General features: G+C 34.1%; 2 protein-coding genes across 20 annotated transcripts in view; both read left to right on the top strand.

Moving 5' to 3' along the window:
• Positions 1 to 11,166, top strand: part of LOC145681319 (uncharacterized) — a 47,738-nt gene extending 36,572 nt beyond the window's left edge. Inside the window, exons 5-6 of the mRNA XM_081752979.1 lie at positions 3,385 to 3,687; positions 9,280 to 11,166. Coding sequence (XP_081609105.1) covers positions 3,385 to 3,687; positions 9,280 to 9,520 — 544 coding nt within the window. The 3' untranslated portion in view covers positions 9,521 to 11,166. The remainder of the gene's footprint in view (positions 1 to 3,384; positions 3,688 to 9,279) is intronic.
• The window catches only part of LOC145680673 (uncharacterized), a 613,323-nt gene that overhangs the window by 375,335 nt on the left and 221,243 nt on the right, over positions 1 to 16,745 (top strand). The window contains exon 4 of one of the 19 annotated variants that reach the window (XM_081751500.1): positions 15,314 to 16,368. The exons of the other annotated variants lie outside the window; for them this stretch is intronic. Within the exon in view, the coding sequence (XP_081607626.1) occupies positions 15,314 to 15,608 (295 nt within the window). The 3' untranslated portion in view covers positions 15,609 to 16,368. Of the gene's footprint in view, positions 1 to 15,313; positions 16,369 to 16,745 lie in introns of those variants that run through there. 19 annotated transcript variants of the gene reach the window in all.

Here is a 16,745-nt window from a genome sequence, read left to right as displayed (position 1 = left end):
GATTGATTTGTTAGAAAAGGATTTCAGACAGGCCTAACCCTCAGAAGTAGAGATGCAAAAAAGCCGGCTTTTTTGAATCGATGGTTTTTTTCACATAAAAAGCCGTTTTTTTTTTTGGGAAAAAAACGAGAATTTTGGAAATTTTGGCTTTTTTCAACTTCATGATTTTTCTATCTAAATAGCTTTCTTATAGTATATTCTATAGTTAGATAAGAATTCCATGACCTGAATGTGATATTTCGCTCTGAAATTCACCATCAAGATGGATGGAGCACATGTTTTACGAATTAAAGCTAACATGAAGAATGTAGTATTTGAGGGTAATTTTAGAGGCTATTTAACTTTATTTTAACTTTTGAGTTATCGGCATCTTTTTTCTTCTCTAGTTTGTCATCCGTGTTTCATTTCTAAGAGCTTTTAGTACTCTAGTTTCTAGCGCAAAAGTTAAACTTGCCCGTTTTTCTATTTATCCGTCAAAGCGTACGTTTTTCAATATACCCGTCAAGCCGTACTTCCATATTTCTGTTATACTGTAGCTGTGAAGTGATTTAGCAATAATTTTCCGGACACAACCTTGAATACCAATTTATACAAATAATCAGTAGCGGATTTAGAAAAGTACTTTAGGAGGGTTTTTTCTGATTGTTTCGTTTCCTAAAAAGTCCTAATTTTATTTGGGAAGTGCTTGAAGTTTATGAGTACAGGCATAATATTTCGTTTCGTTTATATGTTTAGCAATAATCTTCCGGATACAACTTTAAAAATCATTTTATACTGAGAATCAGTGGCGGATTTAGAAAAGTATTTTGGGAAGGGTTTCTTACTAATGTTTAGTTTTTTTAAACATTCGTAATTTTTATTTGACGGGAGCTTAAAGTTTATGAGTAAAGGCATAAATAATAGATATTTCGTTTGTTGCAGACATTCCGTAACTTTGGGGAACGGGCTTCAGTCCGAAAGACCGCCCCCCTAACCTTCGCAAAACCGTCACTGCTGGTAATTAGTAATAATAACAATTTAAAAACAATAAAAAAGGAAGTCGCCCAACTCACAGTACACGCACTATTTCTACATTCACAGATGGAATGAAGAAAAGCTTTGTCACAATGGTCGAATGCTGGTTGAATCCCGGACTTCCCAATAGAAGCGCAAAAGCTAATCACTCAGTCATGTTTGTTGTGGAGTTGTATTTAGCTTAACTTAAATATATTCCGTATTTTTTTTTTTTGGGGGGGGGGAGTTCCGTTGATATGATATGTTGAATCCCTCTTGTTAAAAATTCAGAAAACTTGAGGATTGGGTAAACTGTGATGGTGGTTCTATAAAACTTAACTGTAGAATTTCAAGAATATACAGAACCAAAAGCTCTAGATGTGCAGCCTTTAAGTTTATCATATAAATCTAAGTATTTCTCTTATGTTTTCTTTTAATTTTATTTTGTTTCAAAAAGAGGGTATGGAATATTTTGAAGTAAAAATACTACATACTATTTTGCTAGTTATTTGTGTATTCTTTAAAAAGAAGTGTTTACTTTTAGGGTTGGCTGGTTTACACCAACTTTTTTTTAAATAACTGGTTTAAACCACAAAAATAAAAAGAATGAAAAATGCGAATCGTGTGAACTTCATGGTAACGTTTCCAGATATCAAACCACGTGCAATAGTTTTATTTCCCTTTCACCTTTTAATCAAGGTGTCCCATATTCAATTCTCGGTCGAACCACAAACCTTCTTTCATGCGTAACCCAAGTAGCGGTTCGGATGTCAGTTTAAGCGAAAGTCTTCTCCTTGATAACCTCGGTATTTCGTAAGGATGTTAAGCCTAGATATACGAAACAAACCAAATTGTATATTTCTGCATGCCTAAATGCGTGTTGTTTTATAAAGAAGCCAATATTGCTTAAATATATTGATAGAAATTGGCAAAATTTATCGATTGCCTACGTAGCTTCCAACATTAGCTTGGATTGGACTTTCAATGATATCTACGTACCGGTACTAAATTTGTAATTTAATACCTCAGTTTTAGCGTACTGATTATGGTACGTTGACCTTTAAATTTTACATGCAAAGCAATAACAGGATTTTCCCGTTATTGTCTTACATTTCAAGTAATGACGGGATTTTCCCAATGGCTAGGGCGGGAGATTCTCAACTTAAGAAATTTACTGACCGCACTTCTTTAAGCTTATGGGAGTTCTTCCGGCATAACCCCGCTGTTGCATAATAACATCAAGGCGAAACAAACTTATTTCTGTGAATATGTAATATAAATACATAAAGCAAAAAATCTAAGTCAAAAAAGCCTGGTTTAAACCAAAAAAGCCTGGTTTAAACATCCCCAAAAAACGGGTTTTTGGCATTTTCAAAAACAACCACGGTTCTTGCCAACTCTGCTTACTTTTGTATATAGGAGGTTAAAAAATTCTTATTATATACATTGGTTATTCCTGTGGAATTCATAATGTAAATATGTTGAAGAAAAATTGTTTGAAATATTTTTTCGAAATTCATAGTTTATTTTCGATGTTTTATATTATTATCAGCATCAACCACTAATTAAATGATTTTTTGTGTTATAGAGAAGCGATACAAAGTCTGTTTTATCAATTTAAAGCAGTATTTTGAAAAAAAGCCCAAAATTTCCCAAGCAAAAAAGCAAAGCAGAAAAAACCGAGTTTTTTTTTCCAAAAAAGCCGGTTTTTTTCCGAGCCCTTGCATCTCTACTCAGAAGTGCTCTGCTTATGTAGTTTCGCAAATTTAGAACGTCCTGGAGTTTCTATAACACAGCATGTTCTTCAGATAACAACATTAAAATAATAATAATAATTGACTCAAATCAGGTGAGCGACGGGTCCATAAATCTTTCGTTATCAGCTGATCTTGGAAGAATTCGCTGAAGAGCTTCATGTTTGATGTCCTATTATAACTACAATAGCGCTTTTCTCTTCAAACACAGCCATGAATTTCGTGAGAATGCCCACGCATACTTTTAAATATAAAATTATCTCTTGAAGGAAAAAGAAAATAAGAAAAACAAGAAATTTTGCTTCGCGGCATTAATTTGATTCTCAGTAACATTCTCTGATATAGTAATGAGAGGAAACCGCTGCTGAAAAATCGGAGTGTTTTGTCTGGTGGTGGCAAACGTTTTCCAAAGCCCCTCATAAATATAGCAAGGAACAGTTCTTATAAGTAATTTCGCCTTTTTCAGTAATTACTTTTAAACTCCGTTCTGTGACATTGGAATTGCATTGTAGAGGGCTGTGATGGAACACAATGCAGAATTCAAAATACTGTATTGTGTGTTTATGTTAGAATATGAGTAGTGTTGGTACATTAAATTATTTTTAAGTATAGAGGAAAATATTTGCTTTATTTACAGATCAAATACGGAAGCAGGAGCAGTTTCAACCGATCACATTGAACAAGCTTCGCCAGTGGGTTACCAATGCCGTTCCTGTGGAAAAAGTTTTTCTTCTCATTCATCTTATAAAATTCATTTGCGTCAACATACAGGAGAGAAACCATTCTCATGTCAAATATGTGGAAGAAATTTCAGCAGAAAGTTTATTCTTACGAATCATCTGAAAGTTCATACTCCCGATAAACCATTCTATTGTACTATTTGCAGTAGAAGTTTTGCTTCTGAAGAGGATTTTAAAAGACATTCTATTGTACATATGTTGTAGTTTAGTTAAATTTGGTATCAGATGTCGTGATAGATTTTTGGATTTCTAAACTCGTATATGACCTCATGAGATATATTCATGTGTATATATGGAGATAAGTTTTCCGCTCCTTTAATCTACTAAATGTTCATACGTCCATCATTCTAAGCAGTCTTGGAAATGTAAGAAATTGAATATCATTCATTTTAACTTTAGAATAAATTTATAATGACACGAATGTACAGAATATTATACTGGGAAATAATCCCGATGAATGTGTCGGATAAAGGCAGTAATACAGAGTGTACATAAAAGAATATGTGGGTTTAAAGCTGTGTAATGTTTCTGAACTTACTTTGACACAATAATACAGTAATTTACATATAAAATGAAAGAGTAAGTAACACTTACTGTTTTTTCTTTTAAATATTCAAACAATATTTTTTTATTGTGTGGCACACGTCGAACTGATACGCAAGCTCTAATAATTTAGTAAGTATGTCTGCCGTAATTGAAAGCAAGACATGCTTCAATCTAGCTTCGCAAAATCGGACATATCAGTAGGGAGCGTAGGCAAATGCACACGACTCTAAACTTTGCTTCTTCATTATGAACGTGAATGAACACTGTTTACCTAAGATACAACAAATTAAAACTTTCATATTATTTTATATACATCCTGTAGTGCCAAAGTTGTAACATAGGTTATAATTATATATGTATTTGCTCCGTATGTTTTAAGTTAGAAGATGAATCCCTCATGTAAATTATTCTCCTTGTTATGTAGAGAAGAAATCTTAGACAAGGCCTTACTTAAATTAAGAAAGAAGTTAATGTTCTTATATGTGTGTATACCACTTGCCAAACCTCGGAAACTAGACTTTCGAAATCAAAGAACAACCATGTCAGAAGAGATAACTATTTTTAGTTTTTTTTTTTTTAAGTTTGTAAAGTTTTAGTTGTTTGAAACAATAACATTCGTGATTGGAACGTTAATAAATATTATATTAACGTTAAATTTGCACTAGTTTACTGGAATGCTGTCGACAGGCCACAGTAAGATTTTTGAAGTTCTCAATTCCCCATCTGGTGTACTTTTAAGGCACTGTACCAATTACATATAATGCACGAGGATATTCCCAAAGGTAAAGTGTATTATTTTTAGAATTACAAATAAACGTTCATTTTCAATAATGTTTACATTATTTTAAAGCTCCTACATTTATCTATTGTTCTATTTAATCGTAATTTCGGTCGATGCACTTTTGTAGGTGCTGTGTCAGTTTTTGCATACCCATGTCATACCAGCTCGCCGCCATCTATTTTGAGGAAGCATTGAGCCTTATCTTTCATCTTGTCATTGCTGAAGCACATTCCGGCAAAGTGTTGTTGCAACTTAGGAAACAGGTGCTAGTCACTGTTTTGCTCAACCTTCGCGATTGTTTTGTCGGAAATTTACCATCTCCTGCTCCTTTCTTCGTCACTTCTAGCTACAAACTTCCTATTTAATTACGGACGTTTTTGACATCCATGCACCGATCGCGATACACTTCCGTCACTTGGCGATGAATTTCAGTCGGTTAAACGCCTTTTGCGATCAGCAATAGAATAATTGCTCGAACTTCACACTTGGCGGCAGCGCCAAGCGGGAGCTCCATTTCAAATGGGTGCAAGCCACGACTGAGCGTTCCAGCGAGGTGCGCGCAGGCATACTTGGGAGTGGGGAAAACAACAAACATAACAGTGTTGCGAACAGCCATATAAACAGTTTATCTGCGTTCTCTGGAGACCTTACTTTTGGAATCCTCGTACATGATCCAGTCTGTGGTAATAAATGTTACCTTGTTTTATATGTAATAGAACAAGCTTTTATTTCAAATCAGAGCTTTTCAGTTGTAATGTATAACTCAATGTTATTTTTATAAACACTGAAAAATACTCAACTGTAGAGTTTCTCGGATCACAGACCGTTAGTTTCTGGTCCGGATTTAGTCTCTGGGATGCAGGTTAGACGCATTTGAGGAAGTGATTTTGTAAATTTAAATTTAGGAATTTTTGCAAGTTAATAAACAGTTTGTCCTTTATGAAAACTTAGCTATAAATATTGTTTTGTGAACAAATAAACAATATGCAAGAACAAAATCTTACACATCAAATAGCAAGAATGATTTTCGCTTACTATTCTAGTGGGGCTATAAGGGCCTCGTAGTTATCCTGGTTCAAAGGACTTCTGTGCAAATGGGAACACTTAATGAATGGTCTCTATAATAGTACTATATAAATGAGGAATTACAGACTATTGCAGACTTTTTACAGGTAAGATTGTTTTATAATTTTTAAGAATTTTTAAGAAAATGTTTCTGCCATGTAATTGGCAATAGAAATTACAAGAAGCTGTTTATAATTGTTAAATATTGTATTTAATAAATTTGTTCGAGCAACCTTTAAATATGAAATTTACTTAAAGTTTCATCTTCCCCGGAAAGTACGCAGATGATCAAGATAACGCCAATTCCAGCAAAATACAACTTATCTAATTAATGCAGGCACTTCTAACCTATAGTATAGTTTGTATTTCTTTTAGTTTCACATGCCACGATTAGACTTCGAGGCTAAGGGAGATAGTAATAAACAAAATGGTAGAATTAAGAAAGTGAAAGGAAACGAGAAAACAGCGAGAAAACTCACACACACAATGTTTATCTACCACAAAAACCACTTGACGAAACTGGGATTGAAACGAGATCCCACACACCAGAGTGAACATTCTACCACTGCCACCACTCTTCCAGTTTATATTTATCGAGGAACTGAGATATGCTATTTGTGTATCATTTCCGAGAACATAATGGAAAGCCAGTTTCCAGGAATAGGGAGTATCCATGCTGCTTTCAGTTGCGTCAGCACTGATGGAGTAGGAAATCTGTACTGACTATAGATAACAGTAATCGGGAGATTGAGCAGGCCAGGAAAAGTGTTGAACTTCACCCTTATATTCCTCAAATAATGTTTGAAATGTCTTTGTTTATATTGGATCATTGTCATCTTGGAAGACAGTGGGGTTTTCAGTAAACAAGATCTATACCTAAGTATACGTCTGTACAATAGGATGTACCTAGTCACCTAAATTGTCCACAATCACTGGCAGTATTGCGTTATTTGAGAGTAATAAAAGGACCAAAGAAGTACGGTGAAATTTCAAGGAGCAACGAAGTATCTCCCATGTTTCACGGTAAGAAGTTGCATTCTGGATTTACGGGAGTATGTTGCAGTGTGGCTGTTTATTGGAAATAAATTGCTGATGATATTGAGAAGGGCTCAGTTTACATCGTTCTCTTGAGCAGCAGTTAGATTGAAATGTCGAGGTCGCAGCTAAGGCAAATCTGTTTATATTGATTTTATGCGAAACTGTGGTTGTATACGCATTCCCTGAGAATGTACATGCGGAACTGTCTAAACAAACAAGTGCTATGCTGTTGTTTTTTTAAATTGTATTATTGAAGGAATATAAGATTACCCTTTCTTGAAGCAAATCCTCTCTACTCGAAAGCTCTGGTTTCTTGTATCAAATACCACTTCAGTTTCATGGTGTGCGGCAATAGCGTGCTGTATTGGCGATCTCTGCACTGAGGAAATCAAGCAGTATGACACTCTTCGCGTCCCAGAACACAGTCAGTTTAATCTTTCTTGCAAACTGCGACACTTTGAAATGTTTCGTGACAGATGAGCGAGTGTTTCCATGTCATTGAAACGGCCTTGGTCACTGAAATAAAGTTGTGCACGAAGTTCTCATCGGCTGTGGTGGTCCTGACCAGGAAGTCAATGCTGTCGTATTTGTACTGCATCAACTGTTCAAGGCTATTTGCCACTTGTGCAGTCTTGTGATCAGAGGTGAGGTCTCTCGACACCCATCTTGTCGACATCTTTTGATACTCCAGCAAGTCGTGAATCATGTGGTGTGCTTGAGCACATCCAATACCCAAAGTGGATACAGCATCAAACAGAGTTACACGCCTATTGATTAACACCATTTTCTGTACATTGTCGACGTTTGTTGCAGTCGTGGATGTGGAGAGGCGCTTGGATCGCTCTTCATCTTCCACACTGCCTTCTTTCATTGAACGTTGCACAACAGTGCGCAACCATTTGACGGGACGGGACGTTGTTTCCATAGACGCTCTGTAGGTGTCGGTGAATATCTGAAAAACTCCCACGCGCCTGCTCATAGTGCATGGTAACGTTAGTGACCACGTATCCAGCGCATATCTTTCTGCCATACTGATTTGCACTCGACTGAGCTTGGGCACACCAGTCTGCTGCTTATCTCTACTTTTCCGCATTCTGTGCATGCGCCATTTTTCCTAGGGTCTCGCTCTTCAGGAAATATAGTCTTTTGTTACGGTAATGTGTTTTTTCACTTTGTATTATAATACACTTTCTCTGTTAAAAAAATACATTTCGGTATGCTCCTCATATAATTTACCATATTTGAAAATACGAAAGACTTTCATTTTGCACTACCGACATCTGGCCTATTACACAAACGATTCCGTGCTACATCTCCAAGCGTACTACTCATTACCGCCACCGAACAAAGAGTCGCAGTGCATGAATGCTCAATGTAATGGTACTCATTGATATCACGAATTACAGTACATGGGTATTTCCATTGTTTTGATAACTATCCGTATAGTTTGTTAAAAATTTAACATTTTTTGTTGTTTTGTAGAGAGGGTTATTTGAAATTTTTAAAATGTATTTATTTACATTACGGATTAAAAAGAAATACATTTAATCTTTACACTTTATTTAGTAGTACGTTGTGAATAGGAAAAATACTGTAATCCAAACTTTGAGAAAGTATAAATATAGAAGAAATTTATTTGTTTGTAAATCATGTACGTTAAATAAAAATTTAATTTTGTTCTCATTGGTATAATATTTTTATGGTGTGGTTATTTCGAATTTGTAGTGAAAAGTTATTGAACATAAAACGTGAAAAGTGAGAAGTTGGTTTCATTTTTTCTTTAAGAGACATGTTTGATCATAGTGAAGAAAGTAAGTAATCATACGCCTTTTAAAAATTAAGTTGAGACAAATATTACTTAACACTTACAAAAAGAATAAGCATTACAATTGGTTAGTAATAGCAAGATAACAGAAGCCAATAACCAGATAATATTCAGACTGTGAGGAATGGTTTGAGTATTAGTGATTTGTGCAAGAATCAATCACATTACATTTGAAGTCATAGAAGAGGAGATGAAGTTTTATTTTGATTATTGTAATTTTATTCATCGATGCGTTCTATTTAATTTAAAATCTCCTACAGGATGAAGCAATAATATGCTTACTGAAGGAGATAAAAAATAGTTCACTAGTATTCCTGTCTTATTTATGTTGTAATGTGAAGGTTTCCGATTTATTTGTATCTCAATCTTTAAGACAAATGTTCGTAATCTTTAGGAGTATTTTGTTTTGATCAACACTAATTTATTTGATATTTGGTTATATGCACATTTATTTGCGCACATATGCTAAAAATAAATCTATTGTTGTTGTGTTAGAAAATGTTGAAGTATAGAGGAATTTTTCTATTTTATTTGCAGATCCAGTATAGAAGCAGGAATATCTTCAAATGATCTAGTGATATACGATCAAAGCTCAGGAAGGAGATACCAATGTCAATACTGCAAGAGGTGTTTTAATTTCCTTTCTCATTTTAAAACCCATGTTCGTATACATACTGGAGAGAGGCCATTCATCTGTAAAGCTTGTGGGAGAAGTTTCACTCAGTCAAGTAATTTGAATGTTCATATCAGAAGAAATCATAATCCTGATAAACTGTAGCGTTGCAAACAATATGGTAAATAGTTTTGTATCTGAAAGTGATTATAAAATACACTGATTATTTCGTCCAGTCTTAAACTAAACAAGTGGTAACGTTATCAGTATATATATTCTCTGAACTTTAAATTAGGGCTTTGAAAATTTGGAGTAAAACTGTTGGATTGGAACTTTCATATACGTGTATTTTTGGGCAATATGTCGTTCTATAGCCTATTAAGTAATACAGACATACTGTATAATAGAGCATTGAAGAAAATAAATCCTTTGTACTGCAATGTAGTTGAAAATTTATTTTAAATAAAAGTTGCTACCGACAATATTTGTAACTCATGAGATTTATAAGTTTGTTGAGCTTTCAGCTAATTACTGGAATTACTGTTACTAGGGTATATGTGCATGATTTGTTAGAGTTTCAAATATTAAAACGTCACTAATGAATACAATATCCAGTGCATTACTTTATCATAACGTAAATTGATTTAAGAATCTATTAACTAAATATAACTTTTCCAAGGAAGCTGTAATCAATATGTGTTTCTTTTATTAAAGTATCGTTAAACAGCCTGAGGCAGAAATTTAACGACTGTGTTAAGTATACAGTTAACAACAGTCAGTCAGGATTTCCTTACATAGGCTATATATAACATGAATTTAAACTCAAATTTGAACCCTGGCAAACTATGCTTGCATAAGTATGGAAAATATTATGAACTGCTAAAGCTGTAAAATACCGAGAAACTGATCTTTCCAATGGATTCAGCGTCCCAAGAATTGGTTCCACCTCCTTCCGTAGTTCCTGTATTCAAACTGGAAGTCTGAGCTCCTTCGTTGCTAAGCGGTTTGCGTACGCGCCTTTGGCATGGAAGACCCGGGTTCCATTCACGGCGGGAGCTCATGTGGTTCGGATTCCACGTTAACTAGTAGGTCCCGTCTCATATAGCCTCGCTGTTGGAAGGGGCATTACACTCAAAATCAACTCAAACTAGAAATGGAGGAAATATACCATTTCCAATTTTAGCAATAATCGTCATAGAGTGAGAACTGTAATAATGAGAAGCGGTTTCTTGCAATCGATTTAGAGTCCTAAGTATAGGTTCTGTTTACATTCTTGTCTCCGTACTAAAACCGGAAGTAATAGAAATACACTTTAACTTCCGATTTCAATATTAATTTCATAGAGCGGAAAATGTAAGAGACAGTGAGTAGTGGGTTTTCGATATAGATTCAGTGTCCAAAGACTTAAGTTTTATCTTTGCTCATTATCTGACTCCCTGTTCAAACCACAATTGGTAAAAATTACGTCTTCCGGTTTCAACACTGATCACATTGAGGAAAGCAGAAACTGTAAGAGCGAGAAATTGCTTTTTGAATATGGATTCCGCGTCCAAAGAATCATTTGAATCTTTATCCTTCTATTCAAACGAGAAGTGGTGATAATCGACTATTTCCAGTTTCGACACTGATTACCAAAGCGAAAGAAACTGTAATAGATGAGATAAGCATTTTTTTTTTCATATTTGATTTAGTACTGAAAGATTAAGTGTTGTAGTGTCCTGATATACGCTTGACACATTACATGTTTAATTCTGTTCATTTTTCTATTTTCATGTTTATTTGTTTGAAATATGTGAAGTTATATGTTTTTTTCTGTTAATGTGCATATGGCTTACTCGTACACACCCTTATTGTGAATCTGCAATTAAACTCTCGTAAAGTAACATTGTGGCTAGAAAATAAAAGTGGCAGAAAAGTTTGAAATTTTAAAGACTGAATCGGAAGAAAAAGATGATGATGTAAGTTGTATCTGTACTTGACTCAAGTTATTTAATAATTTTTATTATCAGATTTTCTTGATTTACGTAATTCTGGGTTAATTTTGTCGATATACAAACTGGAATGCTGAAATTAATTAGAAGAAAATATTAATTCCTAGCTATAATGTGGAATATAGTTCTATTCTATATTGTAGCTCGTTAAATATGAATATGGACAATCATAAAATAGGTGATCTTTTCAAGGATTTCTTCCCCCAATCTCTCTCTTAGCCATTACCAAAATTGATAATATGTAAGAAATTTAGCAAATCTGAACTTCATGTCATACCTATTTTGAAATCGAACTTCGTGAAAATTGATCAACCTGAAACAAACAAAAAAAAAAAAAAAAAAAAAAAAAAATCATAACTTCACATTAACTTCGTAGGCAATTTACTTTACAGGTTTTGTCTTTAAACTTATTAATGTTTGCTGCAAATTAGTTGGTAAATGTTAAAGTGAGAATTTTCATCAATATACTTAGCTGTTAAACCTGTCTATATGTAAGTGGTATGTTACCTGTCTCGTATTCGTTTGCAAATAGGATCCATCAATCTGTCGTAAATCGGTCTCATCTGAAAGAGAGAGTATTATAAAATAAGATAAAGGAATAGTTATAAACTTGTATTTAGTAATATGAGACTTATAAGTTTATTAAAGTATACTTCCTGAATTTGAACTCTCTACACGGCGCATCATTCACATATGAACATGAATCTCTTGTCATTCCTCACAACATCTGTACATGTCCCTTTACAGACAGAACAGAAGGACGTTTTGATTTTTTTTTTAAAAAAAAAGAAAGAAAGAAAGAAAAAAGAAAAATCGGCAAGGGGTACCTTAAAGAGAAGATTTTTTCGATTACTTTTTGAATATCTCGCACCGTTTGCAAGATTGAGTCTACTTTCGATTGGAGTTCTAATTTATGTATGATCAGTGTTTTCTTTTTTCTTGCATGCAGTATATAATATGCAAATACATTACATACACAAGTAAATATAATGTCAGTGATATATGGCGTTCATTAGGCAAAACACTCCGAACAATAGATTCATCTTAGTCTTTAGACAAACATATAAACCTAACATTTTAATATATAGATTGATTGTGTTGAACATATATAGTTATTAAATGAACATAATATGAATGCTAAATGCTATTAATCTTGGAGAAACTCATCAACGAATTACGTGGAAAAAAAGAAAACAATTAATTAACTAAACGTGGTAATAAAATTGAAGAGTTTGATGTAATAAGGGCGTAAGCGAGTTTACGCCCTTTTTGCATCAAACGCATTTGTGGCTTTTGCCATGCTTGTTTAACCTCCTGGTAACATTTCATTCAATATCGGAATAAAATGCTGCGTATTACATTGTTTTATGTAAGAAAAGAACACTACTTAAATTTTCAACATCGTTTTTCTCCAACTGTATGTTTCAGACTTACGCCCTTATTGCATCAAACTCCTCAATTGTGTTGCTTAACCTATCTGCTGCAAACTAACCAAATATACTACGTAACATAACGAGCTATTGGAAATAACTATGTGCGAATGTCTGCTATGTTTACAGAAGCGGACATTCGAATTTAGACATACTACCTGACTTACCTCATTACATTGTAACGTGTAAATATTATTGTTAACGTCGATTTTTTAAAAGATATATTGAAATTGTTGTACGCGATTATTGACTGTGTAAAGCTAGTAAGAGGACATACGTACCTCGTGAAATAACTAAGAGATTTACAAAATATTCTGAACATATCATGATTGATGTTGATCTATACACATTACATTCAGTTGGGCTATGCTACTTTTTCTGTATTTGGAAACAGTTCGCAGTATAATTTGTCACGCATGTACACTCATGTCCAAAATTATTGTCGCATGTCTATAAATATGTTGTTCTAGGAATATAATTTGATAACGAAATCGCCCGGTATTTCTTATAATGTTAGTATGTGTATAATCGGCAAAGACATTTATGTGGGAAATATCATGTCAAAAGAGTAGTAAATAAGAACAATAAAACGAAAAATGAAATTTTCTTGTCCATTTAGCAACATTTTATTTTACTCATTATAATTTTCGTATTTATAATTCTTTTCCTATGAAATTTACCACAAATATGCATTTCCTGATTATACACACAGTATCAGTATCAAAAGTACCCTGCAAAATCATTATCAAATTATATTCTCACAAGAAGACAGTTATAGATATGCGACAATAATTTTGGACATGAGTGTACGTCTTGCAAACTTTATTTCACATTGCTTGTTTTAATGAGTTCTCAGTGTAAACTGTTCGACGGAAAAGTACAGCTCCTTGGGATATGATTCTTATCAGTTTCCGTTTGCTTCGAGTTCGCTAAGAATTTGGAAATTTCGGTTGTCTTTTCGCGGCAGTTTGCCGCGATGGCGACGATTTTGACTCAACCAGGTTCAGGTTTCGTTTCTGTTTCAGGAGTGGTGGTAAATAAAAGTATAGAACAACATAGAGTACAGATAGAACGAGAAAATCCGTGCCCCTCTATTGTAAGAGAAGTGTCTCGTCGCGAAAGTCCTGTCATGTCTCGTTCTGTGGTCAATTTTAGTCGTGTGTCAAGTATTTCTTTGGGTTATGGTGTGGTGTAATTTAAGTTTATATATACCGGGTGTTCACAGATGTTTACCCTAATGACAAAACAATGTAACTCTTAATTGAATACAGCAGTGGAACATGCGTTATAGCACATATGATTATACTCATTAAGTTTTGAAAATTACTTAAACACAGTTAATACACTCCAACATGTACACTCCTAGTAACACGCAAAACTATCAAGGCAATATTCAATCTCTTGTCTGGTGTGATTGCGTCAATGGCATCTCTGATGCGTTGTCGCAAGTTCACAATATCAGGAGCTGCTGTTTTGTACACAATATCTTTCACATACCGCCAAAGAAAGAAATCTAAGGGGGTAATGTTTGGTGATCTCGGGGGCCATGGAATTGGGCCATCTCTGTCAATCCACCGATTGGGGAAGGTTTCATTAAGAAAATTGCGCACTTCATGAGCCCAATGTGGGGAAGCGTCATGACGGATTGATAGAGCGCCATAACGGAAAGATGACGGTGTCTTGCATATCCTGTAGCTGGGGAACGGCATAATTCACCAACATATCTAGTTACACAATCCACACAACACATTGAGCTTTTCCTGAAGGGGGGCATTTTTACACGCATAGCTCACAACGCTCGGTGTGGCGAAAATGTTGAATAAGACACAACTATACAGAAACTTCATAGGCTCCCAAGTAGACTTGTAATTAAAAAAAAAAAAAAAAAAAAAAAAAAGTTAACGATATATTATTGATCGTTATAATGGGCACGGTATACCATACTTTTCTTAAAGGTTGACTGCCATGAGCAACATATGTGGTGCTCATCTTATTTCTCTGTGAGACCATGAGCATGACCTATGGTGCTCGGCTCCCATTGGTACATTTTCGGGAGAAGCAAAATATCGCGACAAAAATGTGACATGACTATCCATAATCGAGCCAAAGGTAAGAAGAAATGTATGGCCTCCTGGGACCAGTACCCTCAAATCACCTTGGCAGTCAAGGAAATATTTATTTATAGTACAGGAAGCCTGGTAATTTCCCCTTTCATAGTATTTTCTTTCCCTCCCTCTCTTTAATCCTGTTCTGGCAACTCGGATAATAGGCTATGTAAGTTTACAAGTCTAAAGTGAGTGAATAGAATAATATATAGGATTTTTTTATTTGGTTGTTCCGAGTGTACGTTAGGCGTATATGCATTTCGTTGTAATAAATATTGACGATTCTATTAGGTTCATAATATTTCTCTTTTTTGAAAAGTTGCAGGTAAAATTTGTTTTAGTTCAGGCTCCTGCAACAATTAGGGAGGTCTAGCGAAGTGATTCAATGTGACACATACTTAATATTTTTTTTTTTTTTTTTACTATTTTCAGATTATACAGCAGTAGTAGTGCATCAGAAGTCTTTGGAAAAAGCAAGTGCTACAAGTGTTCTATATGTTCCAAGGCATTTCGGAATTCTAGCCTACTTCGTCAACATGAAGTAGTTCATTCTGGACAGAAGCCATTTTCGTGTAACGTATGTGGAAGGTGCTTCAAACGCAAAGATCATCTTACTACTCATCAGAAAGTACATACATCCGACAAACCCTTCTATTGCGCAACTTGTGGAAGGAGTTTTGCTTCTGAAAATGAATTTAAAAAGCATTCGATAATTCATTTCCTGTAATTCAGTGAGTGTTCTTGTTTTCAGATATTCTAACATACTTTCTGAAAGTAAAGGACCACCTTTTTTTTTTTTAATCAAGAATTATCACATACTTTAACCCAATTTGTTATATCTGTGTTATATCCACTAAATTGCTAATATTTTTTTAAAATATGTATGTTGAAACGTACGTCAAATCTGATATTCATACGTAGCTTCCAGTTAGATTCCTGGGTAAAAGTACAAAACTTTTTAGTATATATTGAACACTATGTGCGCAATTGACAAATTACATTAATTAAGAACTGATAAACTACATTCTAACAAGTTAATTATAATGCAGGTGAAGTATCGATGTGACTAATGAAAATGCAGCACGGAGTCTTCTGGTCTGTAACTACTGGAAATTTAGTTTGGGCATAAATGCTGTTTATTAAGGTGGAGCGCAGTCCAAGTATTGAAGAAAATTGCCATATTATTTAGTTTATATATAATCAAAGGCGGCTCATGAAGGTAAGAAACACTGGTAAAAATAGTTTTCTCGCGTGAAACTAAAATAAGAAGAAATCCTTAATGTACTAATTGTTGTATATAACAATACATTAGATAACCTTTATTCGTTTAGTTACAAACGATAAAACTTAAATTTTTAGCAGTGTGACTTCTAGTTTTATGGAAATAGTGCTGTATCATTTGTTAAAGCAGTGAGTTAAAATCGTGTAAATTTTGTTAATATAGAATATTTAAATTGTGAAACAAGCAGAAAATTGTATTTCATTTTCCGTACTTTTATCTGAAATAAAAGTTATGTAAAGCTAAACGTTTGTTTGTTTTTATGTTTATGTCCTTTTTTCTTTACACAAACCTATTCATAGGCTGCGTCGTGTATTTCAGCTAATTATTACATAAATTTTAATATTTTTTCTCATAAATTAATTTTATCATTGGTCTATCCTATTAAAGCCCGTTATAGATATTGTAATGTAGGGTAGAAAGGGTACACGGGTTATTTCTTTTCCCTCACTTTTTATTATCGAAAGTTTTATACAAGTTCTTTGTAAACTGTGCTACAAATAAGTAGGTATTTCCAAATATAGTTCTTTCTCCATGAGGCTGGAATTCCTGTCCCTAGCAGCGCGGATGTCTTTTGAGGTTGAC

This window comes from Thermobia domestica, chromosome 3 (assembly GCF_964235325.1).
Source record: "Thermobia domestica chromosome 3, izTheDome1.hap1.1, whole genome shotgun sequence".
Classification (NCBI taxonomy): Eukaryota; Metazoa; Arthropoda; class Insecta; order Zygentoma; family Lepismatidae; genus Thermobia; species Thermobia domestica.
Note: the sequence above shows the minus strand (reverse complement) of the source record. Positions and strands in the feature narration are given on the sequence as shown.